At 30.3% G+C, this 23,739-nt stretch overlaps 1 protein-coding gene and 1 long non-coding RNA gene across 9 annotated transcripts; one reads left to right on the top strand and one right to left on the bottom strand.

Moving 5' to 3' along the window:
* The first annotated feature begins 230 nt into the window (after positions 1-230).
* Positions 231-23,455, top strand: LOC145202251 (uncharacterized). 8 transcript variants are annotated; one of them, XM_090082951.1, is made up of 19 exons: positions 954-1,044; positions 3,267-3,393; positions 4,964-5,005; positions 10,277-12,051; positions 13,598-13,675; positions 14,423-14,487; positions 17,294-17,423; positions 17,564-17,628; positions 17,750-17,899; positions 17,995-18,036; positions 18,122-18,215; positions 18,324-18,401; positions 18,522-18,585; positions 19,184-19,327; positions 19,513-19,633; positions 19,770-19,833; positions 20,119-20,224; positions 20,719-20,884; positions 20,991-23,455. In XM_090082951.1, exons 4-19 carry the CDS (start codon positions 11,080-11,082, stop codon positions 23,245-23,247), a joined length of 4,596 nt encoding a protein of 1,531 aa, XP_089939077.1. In that variant the 5' UTR covers positions 954-1,044; positions 3,267-3,393; positions 4,964-5,005; positions 10,277-11,079; the 3' UTR covers positions 23,248-23,455. The 8 variants fall into 8 exon arrangements, with proteins under 8 accessions (XP_089939081.1, XP_089939082.1, XP_089939080.1 ...); XM_090082955.1 differs by lacking the exons at positions 954-1,044; positions 10,277-12,051 and adding an exon at positions 231-423; XM_090082956.1 differs by lacking the exons at positions 954-1,044; positions 10,277-12,051 and adding an exon at positions 455-508.
* On the bottom strand, positions 4,211-12,551 carry LOC149891376 (uncharacterized). The gene is made up of 3 exons (XR_016451075.1): positions 12,462-12,551; positions 4,465-4,592; positions 4,211-4,335 (listed from the first exon to the last, which is right to left on the bottom strand). It is a non-coding gene; the product is annotated as an uncharacterized LOC149891376 (long non-coding RNA).
* Positions 23,456-23,739: the final 284 nt, after the last annotated feature.

Genomic DNA, 23,739 nt, shown 5'->3' with positions numbered 1-23,739 from the left:
AATTGTCTCTTCCTGAGAAAGTACCTAAACTAATTATGATAATGAATAATTAAGTTTTAATTGTGATGGGCTTACAATATTACTTTAATTGACATAATAAGCGAGGCGCAGGAAAAGTCCTTGAAATTTAATACTCCGGATTTAGTCTGAGAAGGCTAGGATTTGAAAAGACTTGAGCGGTTATCGGATCGCGTTAACTAAATTAATTTTATTGTCTTAAAACGCAAAGTTTACGTGTTCATCTAATTAGTAAAATACACACGAGGAGGTTAAAAGGATGTTCAATAGTTTTATTTTTTACATGTTAAGTTGACTAATTAGAGATGCGTGTTTATATTATGTTTAAAGTGTTGTGAAAAGGCTTTGCAAATTCTAATAACGATAATGTTGACCACTTATGTATCGGCTGCCGTTTAAAATTATGTAAGTTAAATGTTGATTCTTTGTTTATGAAAAATGGTAAACATCAAACCGAAACTCAATCTGCATTAATTCAGAAAATACGAAGGTAAAAAATGTTGTCAAAAAAATCTTAACGACAATTTTTATTGAATTGTTTCTAAAAAAATCTCACGTTCAGTTTAGCAAAAAAAGTTCATACAACATTAAAAATATATTGACATTTTTTGAATATGTGCATTTGTTTACAATTAAAGGCACGTAAACATACAATACATCAATAAGAACTCAAAAAGGATTTTATATCGAATAATTATTATTGTTAATTGAAGTTTGTTACTTGAGGTATAAAAACCAAGTTTTTCATTATTGATTTGGTGATAAAGATTTTCATGTAACTTTAGTACAAAAACGCAGAGTTTTTTGGGTGAAACGAGTTATACAAATACCGTGGTAGCATGTTTAATGATTGCGCAAATAGTTTTTGTAAATATTATGCGAAAGGGTTCGATTTAAGCCAACGATGCAGAAGTTTGTCAATCTTTTTGACACTCATTAACGTTTCACCTAAACTGTGTTTAAGATGAAGAAACCACGCGCATCTTTTAAGTACGAAGTATGAACTCACAAGTTTAAAAGTGACGGGTAAGACAAAGAAATTATAATCGCTTTATTTTACCTGAACCTTAATTAACAGATTTTGTTTTCTACTAAATAGTTTATTATGTACGGCCTCTAATGTCCATAAACATCCGGCTAGCCACAAGCACCCGCAAACATCCCGCTAATTAAGGCATGAAGGTAATCGTTTAAAGAGATTTCAAAGGGGAAATAGCAATTACTTTTCGAATTTAGAAGTGTTTATTTTTAAAAAATCAGTTTCTTTTAGAAAAAAAAAAAAAAAAATCGTAATATTTGGTTTCAGTTAGAAAATTGCAGGTTTCCGAGTGATTAATCAATACCTGCGTTTATCTGCAAAATTAAGTTAATTGGTGTGTGTTGTTATAGGTATTTTGTCATTAAATTTATACTTTGTAAATATACTTTTACAAAAAGTTTTGATTCTTAAACTCGAGCTTTTCTTTTCTTTTTTGGTGTAACAGAGGAATTAAACCAACGAAAGATTTCAGTCATATAAAACTGTTTGTTGCGTCATAAAAATAAAACTGCGTTTCTGTAGGATTTATATTTTTTAGGCCTAGAAATATTTGCGCTTAATGTTTTAATGCGGTTTTTCTATTAAAATAAGTTTGAATAAAAATGACATTTTGTTAGAATGCGTGTGTAAATAAACCTGCTGTTCCTCTTCCTTGTTGTTATAAAAAACTTACAAGCTTACGTGTTAAAAAAAAACTTACAAAATTTGTATTTAATTCATTTGCAAAGTTCTAAGTTTGACTGATAGTAAAAAAAGGGCTCCGCGTTAATGTTATGGGAGAATGTTGTCCGTTTTAGATTAAAGCAAAGGTTAATCCTATTGTAATCGCATAGATTGTAATCGCATAGATTACATGTACTCTGTTTGGTCTGAGCACGTGTAAATCAAGCGTTGTTGGCAAAGAAATAAAATATGCTTATTTATGCATTCCTTGATGCTTAGTTGCTCAACAAAACAAACGACCAAATGAGTCACCATAACTACAGTTGCAGCTACGCTATTTAAGTTGTTCTCATGCTCTTATAAATTATTTTTTCTGTGTAAGAGATTTTTTTCTACATAGATCTGCTTTTGTTTTAAGCTTCTTAAACACTAAATTATTTACTAAAATTTAAGAGAAATTTTAATGGAAATTAAAATGAAAATAAATTTTGAAAAATGAAGAAATCATGAAACTTTTACTTTAAATCAAATATCTTTTGCCAACAAACACATCCTCCTTCATTAGCAAATATTATCATTGTATTTTATTGTCGTAGTTTTAGTTCCGGTCTTTAAAATGCTTTATAATAAAATTCAAATAAGAACCAATTCTTTTAAAATGTAATTACTGTTTTTTTGTTTGCTGTTGTTGTTTGTTTTTTTGTTTTTTTTTGCTTTTGTTTTTAAATTATTGTGTTCCTGGCAGCGTCATTTGCGTTTAGCATGACTGCACTTGTGTTTCTCAATCTGTTTGTTTCCAATTTTTTTGGTCGCAGTTTTAAATTCCGCAAAGAAAACCACGGCCACGCGATTTTATAACGCGAATGGAATATAAAATCTTCGTATAAAGTTACTTTCAATAAATTTTCAAAAGTTTTATTCCGGATGAGAAATTTAAGTTATAAAAAAATCCGGTTTAAATTTTGAAAATAATATGAGCTTTATTTTAACCCATTTATTTTTTAAACTTTTTCTTTAAATGTAAATCAACTCAAGTTAACTTTGCCACAAAGTTTTTGTTTTGGCAAGTTTTGTCATTTGATATCAAGTTGATCTACACTTTGTTTCAATGTAATAGTTATCAGAATCGCTGTGCCAGCTTTTAAAAAAACGCATTTGATTGTTAGGAGATTTTTATTGATGATTTTTTAGTGGTGTAGAACAACCGCGTTAAATGGAGTTAATTACACTAAATTTATGCCAATAAATAAAATGCTAGTCGCTAAATAAATCAAACTTAAAAAAGATGAATTTATAATTTGCTAACATTTCTTAAAGAAATTGCAGGTGAGTAGTAAGTGATCCATAATAACAAGTAGACTATAAGTAATCCAGGATATTCTAAAGGGATATGCTAGCTAACTGATATGGTAACTGACCTTAATGAACAGCTTACAACCATTGTAGATTTATTAATAAAAAGCTTTAAAGAAACACTCTATTAATTTTTTCTTTTGTCACCCTCATAAAATATTTCATATAAACTTTAAATGTAATTTGCATTTAGTTTTTTCAAACTTACATAAAAAGAACGTGAAACTATAATTGATGCTTTCTACTGAAATCAACGCGAAATGAAACGAGATGGAAGTCTGAGTGGAAAACCAACGCTGGAAAAACTTGTTTTTATTAGAGTAAGTTTGACCATTTGAAAACATAAGGCTTTCTGGTATCTTTTTATGATACCTTCTTTAAGGTTTTATTTTTTTTATAATCTTATCCCCTTAAATAGAAAGTAAACTTTATGATGATGATGATGATGATGATGATGATGATGATGATGATGATGATGATGATGATGATGATGATGGCCATTAAATCTTCATGATCTTCATGATCTTCATAATAATAGTGATTATGATGATCCTAATGATTGTAATGATTGTCATGATCATCATGATGGTTATCATTATCATCAAATCATCCTAATCATCATAATCATCATAATGATTATCATTGTTAACACCAAAATCTTGATGATCCTGATCATCATGATGATGATCATTATCATGATGATAATTACCATGATCATCATAATCATCAATCTTCATCAATATTATTTATATTATCATTACTACTAATTTTTTTTTATCATTTATTATCAATTATATTATGATTTGTTATTAATGTAATTTTTCTTTTCTTTAATATTATTATAAACATAAAAGATTGTTAGAACATTTTAGCAATAAGCAAATTAAGATAATAATACAAGTGTAATAAATACCAATTAATCTAATAAATATCAAAATAAATATCAAAATAAATATCAAAATAAATATCAAAATAAATATCAAAATAAATATCAAAATAAATATCAAAATAAATATCAAAATAAATATCAAAATAAATATCAAAATAAATATCAAAATAAATATCAAAATAAATATCAAAATAAATATCAAAATAAATATCAAAATAAATATCAAAATAGTATTAAGTAAAAATATTCAGAACTGTTAAAACCTAAAGCAAAATAAAGTTTTTATCATAAAAATGGAAACAAGGAATCAAATAAGGTTGATGAAAACTGCAACTTCATCTTACGCTTGGGGCACCAATAGTAGAAAAGTGGCCTAAAAAAAAAATTAGTAATAAGGATCCGGATCTAAAAAATGATTCTGTGATACTTCGTCCAAAAAAAGATACGCGCACAGAAAAACAAACAAATAAAATAAGTTTATTTATAAAGAAAGTGAACTCACTATTTAATATTTGCATACGAAAATCAGCCTCTCAGTGGATTTTTGCGATTATACGTACAAATTTACTAGCTAAGAAAATCTTCCCCTTTGGTTTAATTCTTGGTTTTTGTTTAATATAATATAATTTTCTATGTAAAAGAAAGACGTAGAAGAGCAAAAGAGTTCATTTTTATCAAAATAAGTTTAACTGCTAAAAGAAAAAACAAAACAAAAATTTAAATAAGGAAAGTTTAAAAATGGCGAATCAAAGTCCTCGAATGCGATTGCTTATGCATATGAAAGAGGTATGCGTTTCTGAGTTTCTATCGCAGTAAAAAGCTTGCAATGGCTCTTCTGCAGGAATCTTGTTTCTTTCCAAATGCAATTGTCCTCTTTTTAAAAATATTGATGTTAATTTGATTGGTTTGTCAAACAAAGCATACTTTGGTTAACTAGAGAAATTGGGCTAAGAAATACTTAACAATCTGTAAAATATTAATCACCTGAAATTCTCTTATAGATAGCAGACCGAAGGTCTTTGGAATTGGGCTCAGAACAGCAGGTTAACAAAATTATATTTTTATCTTTTGTTAATTTATAAGTTCTATGATACATGATGATGCTATTGATAATGATGATATGATCAAGATCACGATGCTCATTTCCATCTCTTCACCCACTACCTTCATTATTATACTGTAATTATACTGTGAATGATTTTACAAGTTAAAAAATAATCATGCTCTTCATGTGAAATGATCACAAAAAGTGTTGTAAAAACAGTTTTATTAGAGTCCTTTAAGCCATATTTAAGTCTTAAAAAACATTTTATGATAGAAATCGCTTTCAATACAATTTCATAAGATAAGAAACGAAAAGAAAATAATGTTTTTGACATTATTTTCTTTTTATTTCTTATTTTAAGAGCACTGAAAACTTTTTTTAAAGAGTATTACGGATACTCTTTAGGTTGAAACCTTTTTTAATAACACGGTTTGATTGACTTAAATTTTAATGGGGGTAGTTACTATCTTTTAATTGTTTATTAGTATCAAGTGATTCTAGTAAACATTTTGTAGATATTAAAAAAATGACAAAAAATAAAAATAATAATTTAACTTTCTCCATTAAGTTAAGAAATCAATGGAAAAAAAATTTTTTTTTTAATTTCTTTAAATATACCGTTTTTTTCTTTAATGGAATTCCGCTAGGTTGTAAGAAATTCGCTTCTGCTTTGGCCGATAGGATTACGGTTTCTACGCTCTACAGCACGACGAACTGTTATTTTGGAACACGTTAGAATAAACGTTTTGTGATTTTAGGAATGCGCTTGATAAAAGCATCTGAAAATGTGTTGCGTTTGATACCAAAGAAAAACTTGTTTAACATAAAAGAATAAAAAAAAATATATAAGGGAATGAAAAAAAAGGGGAGAGGAAAAAAAAAGTCTCCCAGGACTTAAGTGTAAAGTCATAGTAATGACGTAGATTTCCTTAGGATGACGTACAGCCCTTGATTTCCGTAGAATTACATCCATAAAATGACGAGTATATTTTCTTCCTAATCCTTTTCATATCCTTTACTCCGGAACACAAATAGCGCAACATGCTGAGCGAGCAACTTGATTGTCTAAAGTTAACGTGCCAAGTTTAACTTCGCTAACAATGCTTTAGATAATAAAACAGCCAAACGTATTCACGAAACGTTTGAAAGATTTTTAATTAATTTTATTTAGTTTCAAAGAAATATTTCCAATTTTACTAAAGTATTTCAAATAAAGCCACAAAACTGCTGTTGTTAAACCAGCAAGGAGACTCAAATGATAATCTTATTATTTGATCCTAGGTGATGCATTCGGAAATAACCCGGATAAATTAAAAGGACAATGAGCATTTATTTTGACAATATTAATTTCTCAAGGGTTGCTCTGTTGCGATTAGTTCGATTTTTATTGGCACTTATAAGAATTTTGAATCCTTGAATATGGCAAACGTATTTTTTAGAGAGACTTTATCAAATTTCAGAGAATAAACGAATTTCAACAAACAATTTTATTGATTTTTTCTCGTCGCTTATATTAGCTCAATAGTCTTTACTAAACCATTACTGGATATAAACACATTATTTGCCACAATGGTGTCAAAAACATCGTTGACTTTATCTACAATGAGCCATTGTAGCCACTAAGCTAGTGCGCAAACATTCCGCATAAATTCGCGATCGGCAATTTACTTTAGTGGTTCGGTAGAGTTTAATATCTCAATTTAGCGCTGGAGCGAAATAAATGTACGCTTGATTCAGAGTTTTGCTTGAAATACACAAACAAAAGAATAGTTTTATGCTTTTTATTTTTGGCTTAGTTGCTCTTTTAAATCGTCTGAAAAGCAAAGTGGATGTCTGGTTTAAACTTAGGCTAAACACTAACATTTGGGAGCTTTTTCAGTAAAAAAGGATAAAACAATTGAAAAAAGTCAAATTTGTAATTTTAATGGTTTATAACTAACAATAATGTGGAGCAAACGTCGTTAAAAAAATGTCATGCAACGACGAAACCTTTGAAATTGACTGGAGTTTGTTTGATGCTAATCGTCGCAGAGTGATGGAAAAGCCTCGGAAGTTTAAGAAAAGAACCATTCGACCAACAAACTCATTTAATTCAACAAATAAATGTAACAGTGATAATGACGAAAATAAGGCGACGTTTCCAGAAAGGCATCGCAAGCGTTCCAACACAATAGATATCAGTGCATTACTTGCATTCAGATTTACGGTAAGTGGAAATTTTTTATAACTACCCCTAGCCTAGAATTACCCTTCGCGTTGAGCAAGGTCAACCCGTTTTGTAAGAGACTTCGGCTTCCTTAGATTGCTCAATTATCTTCTCATTTATATAAATTTAAATAAAAAAAAGAAAACAATTTTGAAAAACAGAAAAAAACCTGAATTTTCTTGTTTATTTAACTGTCGTGTTTAATTGTCGTGTTTAAACTGAAGTCCTCTAAAAGGATTTACAAAACAAAGACGCGTTTTTTTCTTTTTAAGTTTTTATACTGTTATTAAATTTTTCACCTCAAATTGCATTTTATTTGAGCAGATATCACATCAACTACTCTTTAGCTGGAGTTATATAGGCTAGTCATTAACCAATAGGATGTTAGAGATTAACTACAATCTAAAAGCGAGCACGTTTATTAGTCTTAAACTAAACGGTAAAAATAAATGCATTAAGATTTGTTCAATAAGATCCATAAACGTGCGCATGCAATACATTCAGATCCCCGTTTATTCTCGGCTGAATGCAACCATAAAATACAAATATATATCTATTTATCTATCTATCTATCTATCTATCTATCTATCTATCTATTTATCTATTTATCTATCTATCTATCTATTTATCTATCTATCTATCTATCTATCTATCTATCTATCTATCTATCTATATATATATATATATAAAATAAGAGATTTAGGAAATAATTTCGTCGTCGGATGTAAACACTGCCAAAGTTTATTCGGTAAACGTAAAAAACGCAAAATTTTACAAATTTGGGAACTAAAATCATCTAATTACCCATCCGAAGTATGATTCAATTTTCTTGCTAAATTTAAGGAAAAGTTATTGTTTACCTGTTCAGAAAAATATTTTCTTTGTCGTTGCTAAATAATGATTTTTAAAAATATTTAATGTTATTTGAATAACAATCGATCTTTTTCATTATTTTTTTATGTAAAAAGATTTACTACGCCGTTCGTCTGAGTCTTTCGAAAGTTCAAAATTTAGTGTCGTCAGAATTTTATTGAGATTTTATTGAAGATTAAGATTAACTATTAAGATTTCGCAATATTGTAAATTGACCTACGCGTTAAATAATTGGCCACCAGTTGGCTACGATAAAGAAACCGTGGAAAAAAAACTTTTCGCGACCCTACGCTCTTTGACATCCTTACAAAACGTCTTTTCAATTTTGAAGAAAAATTAATCCAACTCAAAAATTAATCCAACTCAGACAAAAATCTTTTTAAAAAAACTCTTTAATTTTTTTCGTGATTTTTTCACAATTTAAAAATTAGTTTTTTTGAAATATCAATTTAGATTTAAACTGCAAAAAATAAACACCAAGGTTTTAAATCTTGTACAATGATGTCAGCCAATGAAAAACTGTGCTTTATGAAAAATAGTGCAATCCATCTCAGTTTTTTACACATGCAACCGCCTAAAACGAAAAGTTAGTAATCATCGCTACAGGAAATTTATTGGGAAATAATCTCTTTTGCATTGCAAAAACGCAGGACTTTTTTTTTTTTTAAATGGTATGCAAGTTTTTATAAAAAACATTTTGACTCGAAAATTTTTAATGACATGTTTAACTCTGTTGGATTCAAAGAGCGATAGAAGAAAAAAATAGGGTTCCGAACAACTTTAATTGTACTGTCGTAACATAAATATGGACAGGCGGCAATTATTGAACTTAAGCATTTAAACCGTTTGTTTACTTCAGTGGATTTTAGTGTGAAGGTTGTTTAGCAGAAGTAGATCTCATCTGGTGACTGATGATTGTGTCATCTTTAATTGTAGTTTTTTTTCTGGAAAATTGCAAAGTCTTCTTTTGGGTTTCATTTTCTTTACATTTGAGAAAAAAAATTTTCTGAAAAAATTAAAATAGAACGTGAAGATTAAAATATTTTTCAATTTTTTATCTGTTAAATTTGTGTTTTTCAATTTTGGGTCGAAAATTTGTTCGGAGTAAACAAGTCAACAGTTTATCTAAAAAGTTGTGGTTTAATCGAATTTTTATGGGAGGATAAAGTTCAAAAACCTTGTAACTATAATAAGGTGTGAAGAAGCAGGTGATTAAACGTAATCACCTGAGGAGGTTTTAGGTTCTGATAGTTCAAAATTTCAACATCTCTTAAAGAGAGAAAAATTTAAGTGAAAGAGAGGTTAAAGGAAAACCGCACTTCTAACCAGCTTAACTTTTAATTGAAACTTATGAATTTTTAAAATTCATTTCGTTTTGTTTGAATAAAATAAAACTCCGTGACGTTCGAACAGAAAATTTGTATTGCAATTTTGTAGATTATGGTGAACGATTAAATGACTGAAAGTTAAATGACGGTCATAAGCAGTTTTTGAATTCTTTGGGCGGACTAAGTGTTTTTTTACAAATAGATAAAATTCATAGAAAAAGTATTATGGCTTTATTTACGGTTCACCATGAAATTTTTCTACAAACTAAATTTCTTTAGAGAATGATGTTCATACGATCATAGTTTTTTAACGCGACCAATCCAGTAAACAAGAAAGCAAAGATTAGTTATTGATTATTTCTCTGAAAAAGAGTAGTTGAAAAGTTTTTGCAGCCACAACGCGAGCAAAAAGTATTGCTATTGAGTTTGAACGAGCAAATGCTTGCAATGTTTCTGTCATAGGTTCTTTATCAAACAAGAGCAATGCATTTGGACCTTGAACTCGGATAATTTTACTGATAGTGAAACTCGGCCTTAAAAAAAATCAAATTCTTGTAAACAAAGAAAACTAATAGGCGTTAAATTGTCTTTAATAATCCTTCATTGAAAAATTCTTTTAGAAAAGAAAATGGCGTCTTAGCTAATTATTATTCCAAATTTAATAATTTCTTCTAAACATTGCATCAATCTTTTCTTGAATCAGATTTCGGATGATCTGAGGTTTTTCATCATAATATTTTGCTTTTCCAATTGAACTAAAAAAATGTTTTAATTGGTTTGTTGATATAAACAATCATTTTTTGATAAATCTACCCCTCGAACGTCATACCGATCACTCACAAGAACTGTTATCTTAATTTAGCTAATCGTGTTTGCTCGACGCTTAACAACAGCCATTGTTTTTAATCAAGAAGTACAAATTGACAGATAACCATACTTTAACTCAAAACAATGCGGTTAGCTTCACTTCTTTACTTTCCCAACGCATGCTTACAAAGCTCTGCAAGCTAAACTATAGTCTTATGAAGTGCGCGACCTTGAGCGTTAGATGCCAACTCTAATTTGTAAGAAAATTTGTGAAAAAAACACAAAAACTAATATTGACTGATCGATGACTCAATATAATATTTTTGTCATGGATTGTTTCAAAGTCTAAATAAAACAAATTTGTTTATAAAAAAAAAAAGTTTCGCGCTTCTCAAAAAAAATTTTATTGCGCTGAAAATTGTTTCGAGCCATAATCATTAAACAAACATTTTTAAAAAAGGTTTTTAAACGATCGGTTTGTGGTAAACGTCTCTCCGATTCTTCGCGAGTCAATATAATTTATGACACATGAAATCTGTAAACGGGAGACTGGGTTAAAAAAAGGGGATTAAAAAGTATATGTTCAAACTAACAAAAAGTGAATTCTTCAAAATATAGAACGATTATACAAAAAAGATAACTTTGAACATGTCATGTTGTAATCTACAGATAATCTAAATATACACAGCAAGGCAAACAAATGACTGCAAATAATTCGAGATATTTTTGAGCGCAATACTCAACAAAGTTTTGTAGCTGAATGTTAAAACGCGTGAACTCGTTGAAAACCGTACAGGTATTTTTTTAAATGAAATTCCTACGTTTCGTGAATTTTCAAGTTATAAAATTACAAGGAAAATGACGAAACTATCCAGCTCTTTAGTAACTATAGTTGGTAAAGAGGATCATCACGATCCTGACATTTGCTGCGATAGCAGCAGTGTTACCGAGGAAACGAGTGGAAATTCAGAAAGTACATCTACTTATGCTACCAATTCAGAATGTACATCTACAAATGCTCGCTGTCCTAGAAAAATTTCTCCTTCAGTAGAGGAAAAACGTAAAAGTGTTCGCCTTTGGCTAGACGCTGATGCCGCGAGCAAGGATAGTGATCGAAATACAGTTGTTGTTCAAAGAGGACAGGTCGAAACCTTTCAAGCGGAGGAAATTTCTAGCAACGATTTATACATCTGTGAAGACACGCTTTCAGTAACATCATCACGTCCCGCGAGTCCTGATAGATTCAGCAAATTGAGAGAACAACAGCCTATGTCAATTTCTGATGCCAATTTCGATTTTGATCCTCGTTTTAAGGTCATCAAATCGGAAGTTATGAGAGAAATAGAAACAAAAGATGACCCTAGAATGTATAAAACCCATTCTTTAATACAATACTGGAAGCGACAAGAGGAAGGGCTTTCGATGGCTGAAGAAGTTAGTAACATAGAAAAAGTGGTCGAGGTCGATGAAAACCTCAATGTCAAAAAAAGAATAGCTTTCCGAAAAACAAAACAAAATTCAACGCGAAAAACATTAAAACTGCGAAACAAATCTGAAGATGAAAGTAAAGACCTGCAAACTAAGAGAAAAAAAAGCTTTTTCAACAAAGAAAAGCAAAAAGTCTTAACAAAAAACCACAGCGTTGGAAACTATTTGTTACCGAAGACACCAATCGAACGAAAAAACTCATGGGGAAGTATTAAAGAAGCGCTCTCAGGGATAACCAGTCCAATAATGAGACGAAAAGCTCCATATGAGGAAATCTTTAACGGTATTGAAATTGGGAACTCTCCAATCGAGAAAAATGTGTTGCACGGGGATAGCCCAAAGGTATTAACTTATTATTCACTGGTTGCTTGGGCATTGTTGTAATTCATTTTCTGATCATTACAAGTTGTTTCTGTCATAATTACAAGATCACAACTTGTTCTAGAAAAAAATGCATTGAGACAAATATGTTGAGATATTGAATAAGATTGATAAATAAGGCAATAGCATTTCACTTATAAAAAAATTTTTTTTGAAGTTTTCAAACATCAATTTACAAAGCGGTTTTAAAACAAGACATGCTCAAAGTAGTTTTAGGTTTTTCCTTTAAAAAAAACTCAAAACGTTCTTAATTCTGTTTGCGTGTCGGTGTTATTTCGTATCACTTTTTTTAACATTCGCCACATAAGAATCGTACAAACTTAAAAACCGCACGAACGTACTTTTAATCAAAATATAATACAGCATGTTACCTTCCGATGCTTTCTTTGCTAAAAGAATACCATTCATAGCCGCAGTAAAACATTTCATTTTTGTCACCGCTACCACCCACGACATCTTCGAAAAGATTTTCATTTTAGAAAGCTGGTTTTTTTTGAGAAAAGATTAATGTTTTTTTTTTTTTGAGAGATGTTTTAATTTAATAACGTTGAAATTCTTTATTAAATAAAAATTCCTTTACAACGTTCAAAAAAAACATCAAATTTAATTAAACATTTAAACAATCAAATTTTAATAAAGAAATTTACAACAAAATGCTTATTTTTTTTTTTTTTTTCTGTTGGTAAGAAATGCTCTTAAATAAATATGGTTTGCGACCTCTTGATTCTGTGCAACGATATTTTTCTCTTTTGTTGTTTCTGTTGGACGCGCGTAACTTAACATGTTGACTGCCAACAATGAGATAACTCGTAGATTGCAGTCTTTTCTAGGACGCCAACTACGAGTTATCTCGTCCTATGTTTACTTGCCATTTTTATGCAGCTACGATTAAACTCGAAATATCAGTGCTAATATTGATAGATGGCCTTTTTTTTTTTTAAAAAAAAAAGAAAAAACATTTTTATGCTTTTTGATTTTCAACTGGGCACTAGAATTTGAGTTTTTAACAATATAATGTGATAAAATCAAATTGTCATATTTGGCCAGATTTCTGAAAATTGAATTTTTAAAAAAGTTATTTGTTGTTACTTTATCAATAAAAGACCTTTTTCTTTCAAAAATTATTCCTCTCGTTTTACTTCCTCTTGAGATTCCTTGAGTTCGATTTGTACCAAAACTTATTTAAAGGACAAATATTTTAAAAGACAGAAAAACGTGAACTACTGTTTTCCAAAGTGTTAATGACACTTCTGAAAATACGTTAATGCTTAGTTAAAGCAGGCATTTTAGCTTCTTAAACAACTTTCTCCGTCAGAAAAACAGGTTTAAAACGATAGAGGAGTAAAGATTACTATCACAGTTTTTTTAAAGTTTTAGTTATTTTAAAAGAAATCATATTTTTAAAACGTCAACACCCGAAACTTTTTATCTTACTTCATATGTTAACAATTTGTACCAACAAAAACATAAAAAATTCTAGTAACAAAAAATGTTTATTTTTTGACAGTATAAAATTAGTGAAGTTCAAGAAAAATTTCCAAACGATCGCCTCGATCTTGATCTTTCATTGGATGAGCAAGATTCCGTAAGTTTTTTTTTTTAACTGGTTTTATGTTAAAATTTTATGTATCTAGAAAGAAAGAACTTTTCTTATATGTGTTGCTGCGTTTATGTTCCAATAATTTAAACTTGCATTCTTTCCAGAATTTGTTTGGGTTTTTTAACTGTCGCCTTTATTCTCATTATCATCCATTGTTTTCTTTTTGTTTTTTGTTTTCTTTGTTTTGTTTTTTTTTTGTTTTTTTTTTGCGTTTCGCTTTTCCCTGGTATTTTCGGAACCGAGATTTTAGTTGAAGACAATAAGAGAAGTTGGAGGTATCTAGTTCAGAAATATAAAACCGGTGCTCATCACGGTCCAAATCAACCGTCTAATCATAAAAAAACCATCATTGTAAAATTTTTTACAAAGAAACTATGCTTTTTCTTAAAAACAAAAATTTTACTCTGTAATGCGTTGGTTGCAAAGAGGGTAAAAATTCTTGTTAAAAAAAAGTAAAAAAAAAAAAAGTTTTAAATCGTAACATAAAAAAAATCTCTCAACCATGAAAATTGTTGTAAATATCAGTTGTTGAAAAAGCAATTTTTATAAATATTTTCACCTTCATCTTGACATTCTGTGTATCAATAGAGGATAATAATGATTTACTTTTCCATCCCCATTTTAATCAATGCTTTGAATATGTTTTGAAAAATATATTGACTCGTTGCAATCAGCTGTAGTATTTTTTTAGAAAAAATTCTTTTCTGACCCGGACTTTGAATTTTAATTTAGAAATCATCCCGACGCTTTCATCATGTTCTTAGCAACTCACCGCGTCTCTACAAAAGATTTAACTCGTAAGTGTCTCATATTATTTTTTGTTGCGATAAATTTGCTTTACTAAATCGGTACTGCTTTAAACTACCTTTAGAATTTTAAACCAACAAAAATGATTTTTTTTTTTTTCAAAAATAATTCTTTTAAAATATTTTTTTAAAGATGTTACAAGCCAGTTTTATTCAAACATTTAGCAATATAACTAGAACAAGGTCACAAACATCTGAAATCGTCTTAAAAAACAAATCTCGGTCTGTTAGGGGTTTTCATATCCACATTAACGAATGAAAACGACACGTTAACGAATAAAAACGTTACATTAACGAATTTTATCAAGATATATTATGACCTAAAAAATGAGAGCTGCTTGGGAATAAAAAATGAGAGCTGCTTGCGAATAAACGCCTTAAAAATGTTGTTTTACAAAAAATAGAAAACTCGGATTTTTATTTTTATATTAATTAAATGTTGCAAGAAAGAAATTTTTCTTTTTAAATATAAAATCAATTATATTGCATCCATATCAGTTCAGACCACTTTCTTACGTCAAACTTATAAATGACAAATTGTTTGTACGAATATAGATTCCATTGAACACTCGTTTTAATTTATGACTTCAGAGTAAGAACTCAACACTTGATGTTTTCGGACGATATAGTAAAGTTTCCTGAGGACGTTTTTTTAATTCAGTTTAAGGTTTATGTTTTTCGGTAAATAAGTGCAACAATGTCGTAGAATTAATAAAACTTGTGCGTAGTGGTTTACATTTTGTCAGACAATTTTCGCTGTTTTAGTTTTTGACAACGAATGCAGTCAAAAATTGCAACTTTCTTACTGCATTGTTTAGTAATTAGCTTCGTTTAAACGTTTTTTAGTAAATTTTAGTAAAATATAAATCCTATTTCTGGTTGAAGTACAGTCATTACATTGGAATAATCTTCAACAATTAAGAACAAAAGTTTTTCTTTAATCGGCACTCTGTTCGTAATAACTTAAACCAATTTGATGTTTGAACAACCTTTTTTCTTCAATAAGGTCGAATTATCTCTCCTCAACGGAATCCCGATGAAAACACTATGCCGATTATGACTCAATGAACTTTATCGTTATTAAGTAAAAATACGATCAGATAAAAACACTTGCAGAATAGCGCTTTTAAAACTTAATTAAGATATACCGCTGTGTAAAGCAGTTCGGAAAAGAATATTGGATATTTTTTCGTTTTCCAACAGTGTCAGCTTTGCAGCTGTTTTCTGGCATCCGATAGATTTTTTTCAGAATGTTTTCGTTTTAAGAGTTTACTGTGAATCTCGATCTTGAAGGAAAAGTTAACGAAGACTTTTTTTTTATTTCAAAGTTATATTTTTTATCATTGCTATATTTATTATGTTTGTTGCTGCTACCGCTGCTCGCTACTAGATTGATTCGCAAACTGTTATTGCATAAAAGAACGTTGGTTACATAAAAGAACGTTGGTTACATAAAAGAACCTTGGTTACATAAATAAAAGAACCCAAATTAAAAATGAACTCGACGAACAGTCTCGAACTTCCAATTTTCGAACTACCAGTAATTAATACATTTGCTATTATTGGAACAGGAACTTATATGGCCGAAAAAAAAATTCGCCCCCTCAGTCTTACAAGCGTAAAAGAATTGCGTTTTGTGGAACAAGAGAAAATACCGGATCACAGCAAAACAAACGATCAAGGCAAAGATGATGATAAGAAAAAAGTCCGATCTTTGCTTCTCGCAACTACAGCATTAGCAAAGTTTAGGTCACATGCAAAGCGAAAAGATAGACGCATAGGATCAGTTAAATCACCAGGTGCCTCACCGCAGATGAGAAGAAAAAGCGTTTCAGCGTTTTTTAAAGACGAAACATTTGACGGTGATTGGTGTAGAAGGTAAAATATAAAAACTTCAACTTCCACTTTATGACATAAAACCAGCATAAAACCGTTTTTTAAATTTGAAATGCTTCTTTTCAATTTAAAACTCTTCTTTTATAATCATCTCATTGTTTACTATTTTTTAAAATCAAACCTTTTAGTGTTCTGGCTATGAATTCAAAAAATTTCTTTGTAAAGAAATATATTTTGAAATTAGCTCGTATTTTGGTTTAGTATCACTAATTGGCGGCGTCATTTGTTTATTATAAAAAGAACGTTGGAAATCTTTTGTAAACCCTACATTTATATGATGAAGTATTTTTGTTTGCGTCAGAAATAATGCAATCTAATTATTTTGCTTTATTTACCGTAGAGCTAGGACTGTTACATTAAGGTTGAATGAAGTCATGAGAGCGCAGATCAAGAAACTCTCAGAAAAACAGGAACACGAGATATTTTCCGTTTCCCTTACATTTTAAAGTTTTAGTGCGTCAACACAAGAAGAATGTAAAAATACCAGAAATCTATAAGAAGATAGAAATCAAAAATATGTCAAAGTGGCAGTGAAATTAGGGGAATGCAGAAGTGAAAAAAAAAGCCTATCGTCTTTAAAAAATTGTTATTCGTTTCTTGAAATTGGTAAATGGTGTCATATCCGTTGATGGCATCAAAATCTGTAGATGGAAAACAACTTAAAATATTTCTCCACAAAAATCGTTTCCATTAAATAAATTTTAAGAGATAAAATTTATAGCGATGCTTATTAAGCTATATGCATAAGGTGTCCAATGTAAAAACAAATGTAATAAAAAAAAAAAAAAAACATTTGTAAACTTCTCTTTCGGGTTTGCGTTTAGAACTCTTTTATCAAATTTTTTAAAATTTTTTTCCTATCTCTTGTTGTTCTTGTTCACTTTATAAAACTTAAATTTAGGAACCTTGCTTCAGATATTGAGTCTTCGCAAAAACATTCAAACGATGATCTTAATCACAGCGGAAGCAATTCGCCAAGCACTCCGATGCGACGTCTTTATGTACAAGAGGGACACGTTAAGCTTACTTATGTAAACGCGAACTTTGCGAACTGTTTATTTTGTTTATTTTGTTTATTTTGGCTTTAAAAAGTGAATTTTACTAGGACGAAAAAAAACGTATGGGGGACTGCGACAGTATGTTTCTTAAAGAAAATTCCTCTTACTTTTAGATGGGGTCCACAAATGAGCGATTTATGTTTTTATTTAACGACTTGCTTCTTGTTGCAAAACCAAAGTAAGTTCTCTCATATTACTTAAATAATTCTTACTTTTCACGTTTGATTTTTTCGTAACAACAATGGTTACCGCAAGGTTGAGAAAATACAATATTGAATTAATGCAGTTGTTTTTTAAAGGTCTGCTTCTACATTTAAACTAAAAGAAAAAGTTCGAGTGAGCGAAATATGGTTGTCTACAACAATAGACGATGTCGCTGAGACTACTCTACCGCCAGAAAAATGTTTTACAATCGGATGGCCGACAGTCAACTACGTTGCAGGATTTAAGTACGCAATTAACTATTCTCTATTACACTTCATTTTGATAGGTTTAGTTCTTTTCTTTCTTAATTTTATTAAATGCTTTTTCGATGAATTTTTAGCACTCCTGAGGAAAAAGATCTGTGGTATAAAACCTTGCAAAAGTAAGTTCTTTAAAATTTTGCGACGATGAAAAATGTTTTTGTACTATAGCACATCAATCATTGTTATAAAAGACACTTTTTTTAGATGTCGTGATGAGCAACAAGAACGCCTTGAGTTGAAGGAGGTGACGGTCAATGTCATAAACAAGATCAATCAAGAAGACAGCTACTCTATTCAGGTTGTACTTAAAAGTAGATTTTTTAAATTCGCAATTGTTTTGCTACCCGTTCCAAACAAATCATAAGAATATGCTGTAAATATAAAACGAATTCTGACATTTTTTTAGAGTGCAACTTTGACTGTTACTGTTAAGCATGATGCAAAAGCAGTCGTCAAAATGGCTCAAGAACAGTTTCAAATCCAGGTGTGTGGTAAATATTGTCAAATCATAAGCATTTAGATGTAGAAATATTATACAGAAAGTTCATTATTATTTTATTTTTAAATGACTTTTAGTCAATAATTTGGTTTTGAAAATCTTTAGCCTGACGAACATAGTTTATATCAGCTATGGCTCGCTTCAAAAGAAATTCCTTGTCCGCTTTTAGGTATTCAATTTGTTTTACTTCAATTTGTTTTACTTCAATTTGTTTTACTTCAATTTGTTTTACTTATTTTTTCAATTTGTTTTACTTATTTTTTCAATTTGTTTTACTTTATTTTTTTCAAATCTGTTTACTTTTGCCCAGTAGATTTTCTTTTGCTTCAAAAAATATTTCAATATTTTCCAATTCCATTTAAAATTTATCTGTATATTATTATTATCTACCTAAGAAAATCTACTTATTAAAAACGAAGTGTCTTCGTAGGGCGCAATGCGCTCTACATAGCCATAAGCTGCTCAGAGCGCAATATTGTACACGCATGCGCAATTATTTTATTATAACAGTGCGATTTATATTTCACAATAAAGCTGGTTAGATAGGCGGTTAGGGTTAGGGTTAGGGATAGGGATAGGGATTAGGATTGGGATAGGGATGGGGACAGGGTTAACATCAAGAAGATTTAAAAATATATATATATATATTTAGTGTATGAGTACACTATTGCACTCCGAGTAGCATATGGCTGCATAGAGCGCATTGCGCTTCAAATAGCAACGGCCTATTAAAAATATCTATCGATATCACTAATCTTAACTTTTAGGCCATGAGATTCCATACTCAATTAAAGTCTACCACAGTCGAATGCGTGATTCTCTTCGAGATGAAAGCGACGGCATTGATTTTGATACATCATGTCAATTTTATTTACGAAAAAGTAAACAGACAGGAAACCGAATGAGCTTGGGTATTTCCACATTTCTTTTTTTTTTTTTTTTTTTTTTTAAACCAGCTGTGGCATTAATTTTACTTGCAAACTTTCTTTTTACGTCAAGTTGTTTGCTCATTTAAAAATTTGTTGTTGTTGTTGTTGAAGTTGTTTGCTGATCAACATTTAACATTTTCACATTTATTTTTTCAACATTTTCTTAGATTTAATTAATAATCAAAAGAAGTGGAAAAATCCTATGAAAAAGTCTCCTATCTACAACTGGGCCATGAATAAAAAAACATCTAAATATAGCTCTTCTCAATACCCTCATGGATCTGGAAAGTAAGTACTTTTAGATCAGGAGTCTGGGAAGTAAGTACTTTAGAAGAAATTTTTTAAACATAAAGCAAATTAAAAAACAAAAAAATCTCGAGTTGAATGAAAATTGGGATTGTTTACAAATTTGTGATTGTTTTAGACTCTTCGGACTGCCACTTACATCTCTATCAAATGAAGAAGAGCTTATTCCGAAACCTATTCAGGTAACGGAAGTGGATTGTAGATTACTCTTTTTTGTTCTCTTCAGAACAACGTTTTTTATGTTTTTGTAAGAGCTTTAAAAAATGAAGTAAAAATACTGCTTATACAAAAATATCATCCGTTAAAATATAAACTTGACTTTAATTCTGTTTTTTTTTTTTTTTTTTTTTTTTTTTTGTATCTTTTTTAGCGATTCCAAAAAGTAAAAACCGTTATGTTTTTATAGTGAGGTTTAATCGAAAATTTAATTAAATTGTGTTCCACTCAATCTATCAATCTTTCTCTAGAGCATTTTGGTGCAATTATTTCGCAGAGGACCTGGGACAACCGGAATTTTTAGAAAATCTGCACTGCAAAGAACAGCTAAGGAAATCAGACAAAACCTTGATACCGGTACTAAAATTAAAAGTTTTTAGAATGAATATGTAAAAACAGTTTTTTTGACTGGTGCATGCAAAAGATTTTGCTCTCAGCGAGTACAGAGAGTTTCGATGTTGTAGTGTGTGTTTTTCAGAAGCATCTAAGCGCTTGATCGTTAAGTCACGTAAGAGTTTTTGTAGAGCGAATTACAGAGTTTTTCGTGTCACCTAAAAGTTAAAACTGAACAAATTGCCAAAACAAGTTGTACCTCAAGTAATCACGTTTATTAAAAAGACACGATTACAAACGTTCAAGCTTGCAAACAAGTGGTTTACAACTTGTATACATACTTGTAAACAATTAAATAACAATTTGTTTACCTACTCAAAATACTGCGCATCTAAAACTTCCATTTTTTCGAAAGTAATATTTTTTTATGTTAAGTCTTGTATTGAAGGTTCGAAACCTGTTTGAAGCTGAATTCTTTTTCAGTTGGCTGTAACAAACCAGTCGTTTGTTTTCCATAGGTAGAGATGAAAATATGGATGGGACGAGCGTCATTGTGCTGGCTGCAGTTCTTAAAGACTTTTTTAGATCAATGCCTGACAGTCTTATTCCATCCACGCTATATGAAAATTTAGTCGGAACCAAATCGACTACAAATGTTGAAACGCGTGCAGATGAAATAAAGAAGTATTTTTTTTTTCTTTTTATGTGTGTGCATTTTATTTTTTTAACACATGATGTCATTTTAATTAAAATTGTTTGTTGTACTTTTTTTTTAATTTTATTCTTTTAGAATTCTACTACTTTTACCGAAAGAAAATTACGAGTTGACAATGAAATTTATATGTGTGTTGCATCACATACAGAGATTTTCAGACCGAAATAACATGAACTCGTATAATTTATCAATATGCGTTTCTCAAAGTATTATGTGGCCACCATCAACCAGCAGAATGGAAGCAACGGAACAAACCAGTCGAACAAGCGATTTTATTTGCTTCCTGATAGATAATTTTGTCACAATTTTCGGGCCTGAAAATGAATATATTCTTGGGAACGAGGTAGAAATTCAGTTTACAGATGGTCCAGGTGAAGATTCTGATTCTGGGACAGATCAGCCAATATACAGATTGCGGCAAGATGAGACAGATTGGGAAAAATACGACTCAGAGAAAGAAATAGAACTACCTAACACTCCCATAGACTCAGTATTTACGCCCACAAAAAGTAATTTAGATTCTCCTTTTGCTCTGAGTGATTCAAGTATTTGTACAATAGACTCAGATGATGTAAAGCGAAATTCTGTAAGTCTTGCTGCTGGATCAGCAATCAAACCAACGTTACATGCTAATATTAAACGCGAATCTGATGAAAATGGTCGCGGGGATGCTTCTGACCATGAAAATACTGATTTTAATGAAATATTCCAAAGGAACTTGTTAAGACATCCAAAACATAAGCGCGTGTTAAGCAGCACAACAACAAGCGCTGAGCTCATTGAACATAAAAGAAATTTAAAAAATGAAGATCACGATTCAGAACGCAAAACTGAACCTGCCTCTATAGATTCTATCAAACAGAACTCAGAAATCGTTCCAAAAAAGTATATCATTTCGCATCCGGTAATTAAACATTTTTCGACAGAATATTCCGCAACACCTAATACAGTATTTCACTCCGTTGACCGACGACGACAACCTGCAGCTCCTTCTTACGAGGAGCATATACAAAGAACTCAAGCAAAACATCGTATAATAAAACCGGAAGTCCGGAAAAAATCCATCCCTCCACAACAAGTTCAACAGTTAAATGTTGAAAATTATGTCCCCCCCACACCACAAAATAATAAAACATGCAGTATGAACCATGAAATAATAATTTCTAAAGACGATAATAAAAATCTCTCTAATCCAGTAAATAACTCCGGTCATTCCGAAATCTCTCCTTTAAAGTCTGCTAATTTAACATTTACTAGTATAGACCCTGATTCAACACATGTTAGACCTGTAGGAATCGAATCATTAATTGCAACCTTCCAACAATATTCTTCGACAGCTGAAACTTCTGCTTTTTCTAAAAAGTTTTCGCGGCAAGCAAATATCGATCGACCTACTGAAGCATCGAAATCTTCACAGCACGATAAATACGACGAAAAAATAACTGAAAATGTTGATTTTGAAAACAGTCACCTAACAGAGTCACAAAGAATTACGAAAACTTGTGAGGAGGATCCTCAATCTTCAGAAAGTTTTAACTCACATTCCAAAGAAGAAAAAATTATTTCCACCGTTTTACCCACACCAAAACTTATAACATTGCCAAAAAAAAACTACTTAACGTCCGAACAAAACTACTTAACATCCGAACAAAACTATATCGGTTCGAATGACCGATCAACAAATGGAGTACATTCAGAAGAGATTGATCTCATTAGCTCAGAGAAGAGTAATAAAAACAGAACAATTAACGATACGAAAAAAGACAATGAAAATATAGCACTTAGCAGTAGCCAAATTTCAAAGAACGGCAAAATAAGGCTCAGTAGTGTTGAAAGTTTCGAAAAACCTTCTCCGTTAATCATCAACGACAGTCTATACCAACAGCCGTCTCAGTTTAACAACCCATTTTCTTTAAAATTGAAATCGGAATATAAACAAAGCCTCCCAAACACAAACGACGTTCGTAGCCAATCGTTACAAGTCAAAAAAACTTGCTTAACGCAAGCACCTAAAAAAATTGATCAATTAACTAATTGTAATGTGATAAAGGAAAACCAAAATAAAATAATTACTGCCAGGGAATTGAGGAGAACCAACAGACGCTTAAAAAAAGAAATAAGAAACGCGTTTAACGAAGGAAATTTTGTTTATAAATACTCTAATGATGGGCATAAACCATCATCGGAAGTATCTAACGGATTATGTTGCTACAAGCACCCTCATTGGAAAAGTGACAATGAAATGTTTAACGTGTTTAGTTGTGGCGACAATAATAACAGAATACTAAATTCCCATACTGGGCCTTTACCTCAGGATGAATCCTGTGTTTAGCGATACACAATATATGTATGTATGTATGTATGTATGTATGTATGTATGTATGTATGTATGTATGTATGTATGTATGTATGTATGTGTGTGTGTGTTTGTATCTATGTATTTATGTATATAAAATCTATTTTCATGTCCTTCAATTCATACCGGAGATAATTTAATCATATTTTATGATGAAGCACTAAATAAAATAATTTCAATTTTATTTGTCTTTTTTTTTTAGTATGAAAAGTAAATAAATGTAAAAAACTTAAAATCTTAAATAATAAAGAAATTTTTAAGCTACGAAAAATTTCTAAAATACTTCATCTTAACAACGTTGTCTAAAGAACATCCATGAGATTGACTGTTGATTGGGTCGTAATATTCTTGGTCACGTGTCAAGTATTTATCTTTCTGTTGTAATTATAACTGCTAAGATAAAATAAAAATCCTTTCGTTTATGATTTTACCAAAACGATTACTGTGTTGGTGGGTGAACGATTACTG

Source organism: Hydra viridissima, unplaced genomic scaffold, assembly GCF_058129835.1.
Source record: "Hydra viridissima isolate aposymbiotic clone 2 unplaced genomic scaffold, HvirCarnegie_v1 scaffold_3, whole genome shotgun sequence".
NCBI lineage: Eukaryota > Metazoa > Cnidaria > Hydrozoa > Anthoathecata > Hydridae > Hydra > Hydra viridissima.
This window is presented reverse-complemented; position numbering and strand designations above follow the sequence as displayed.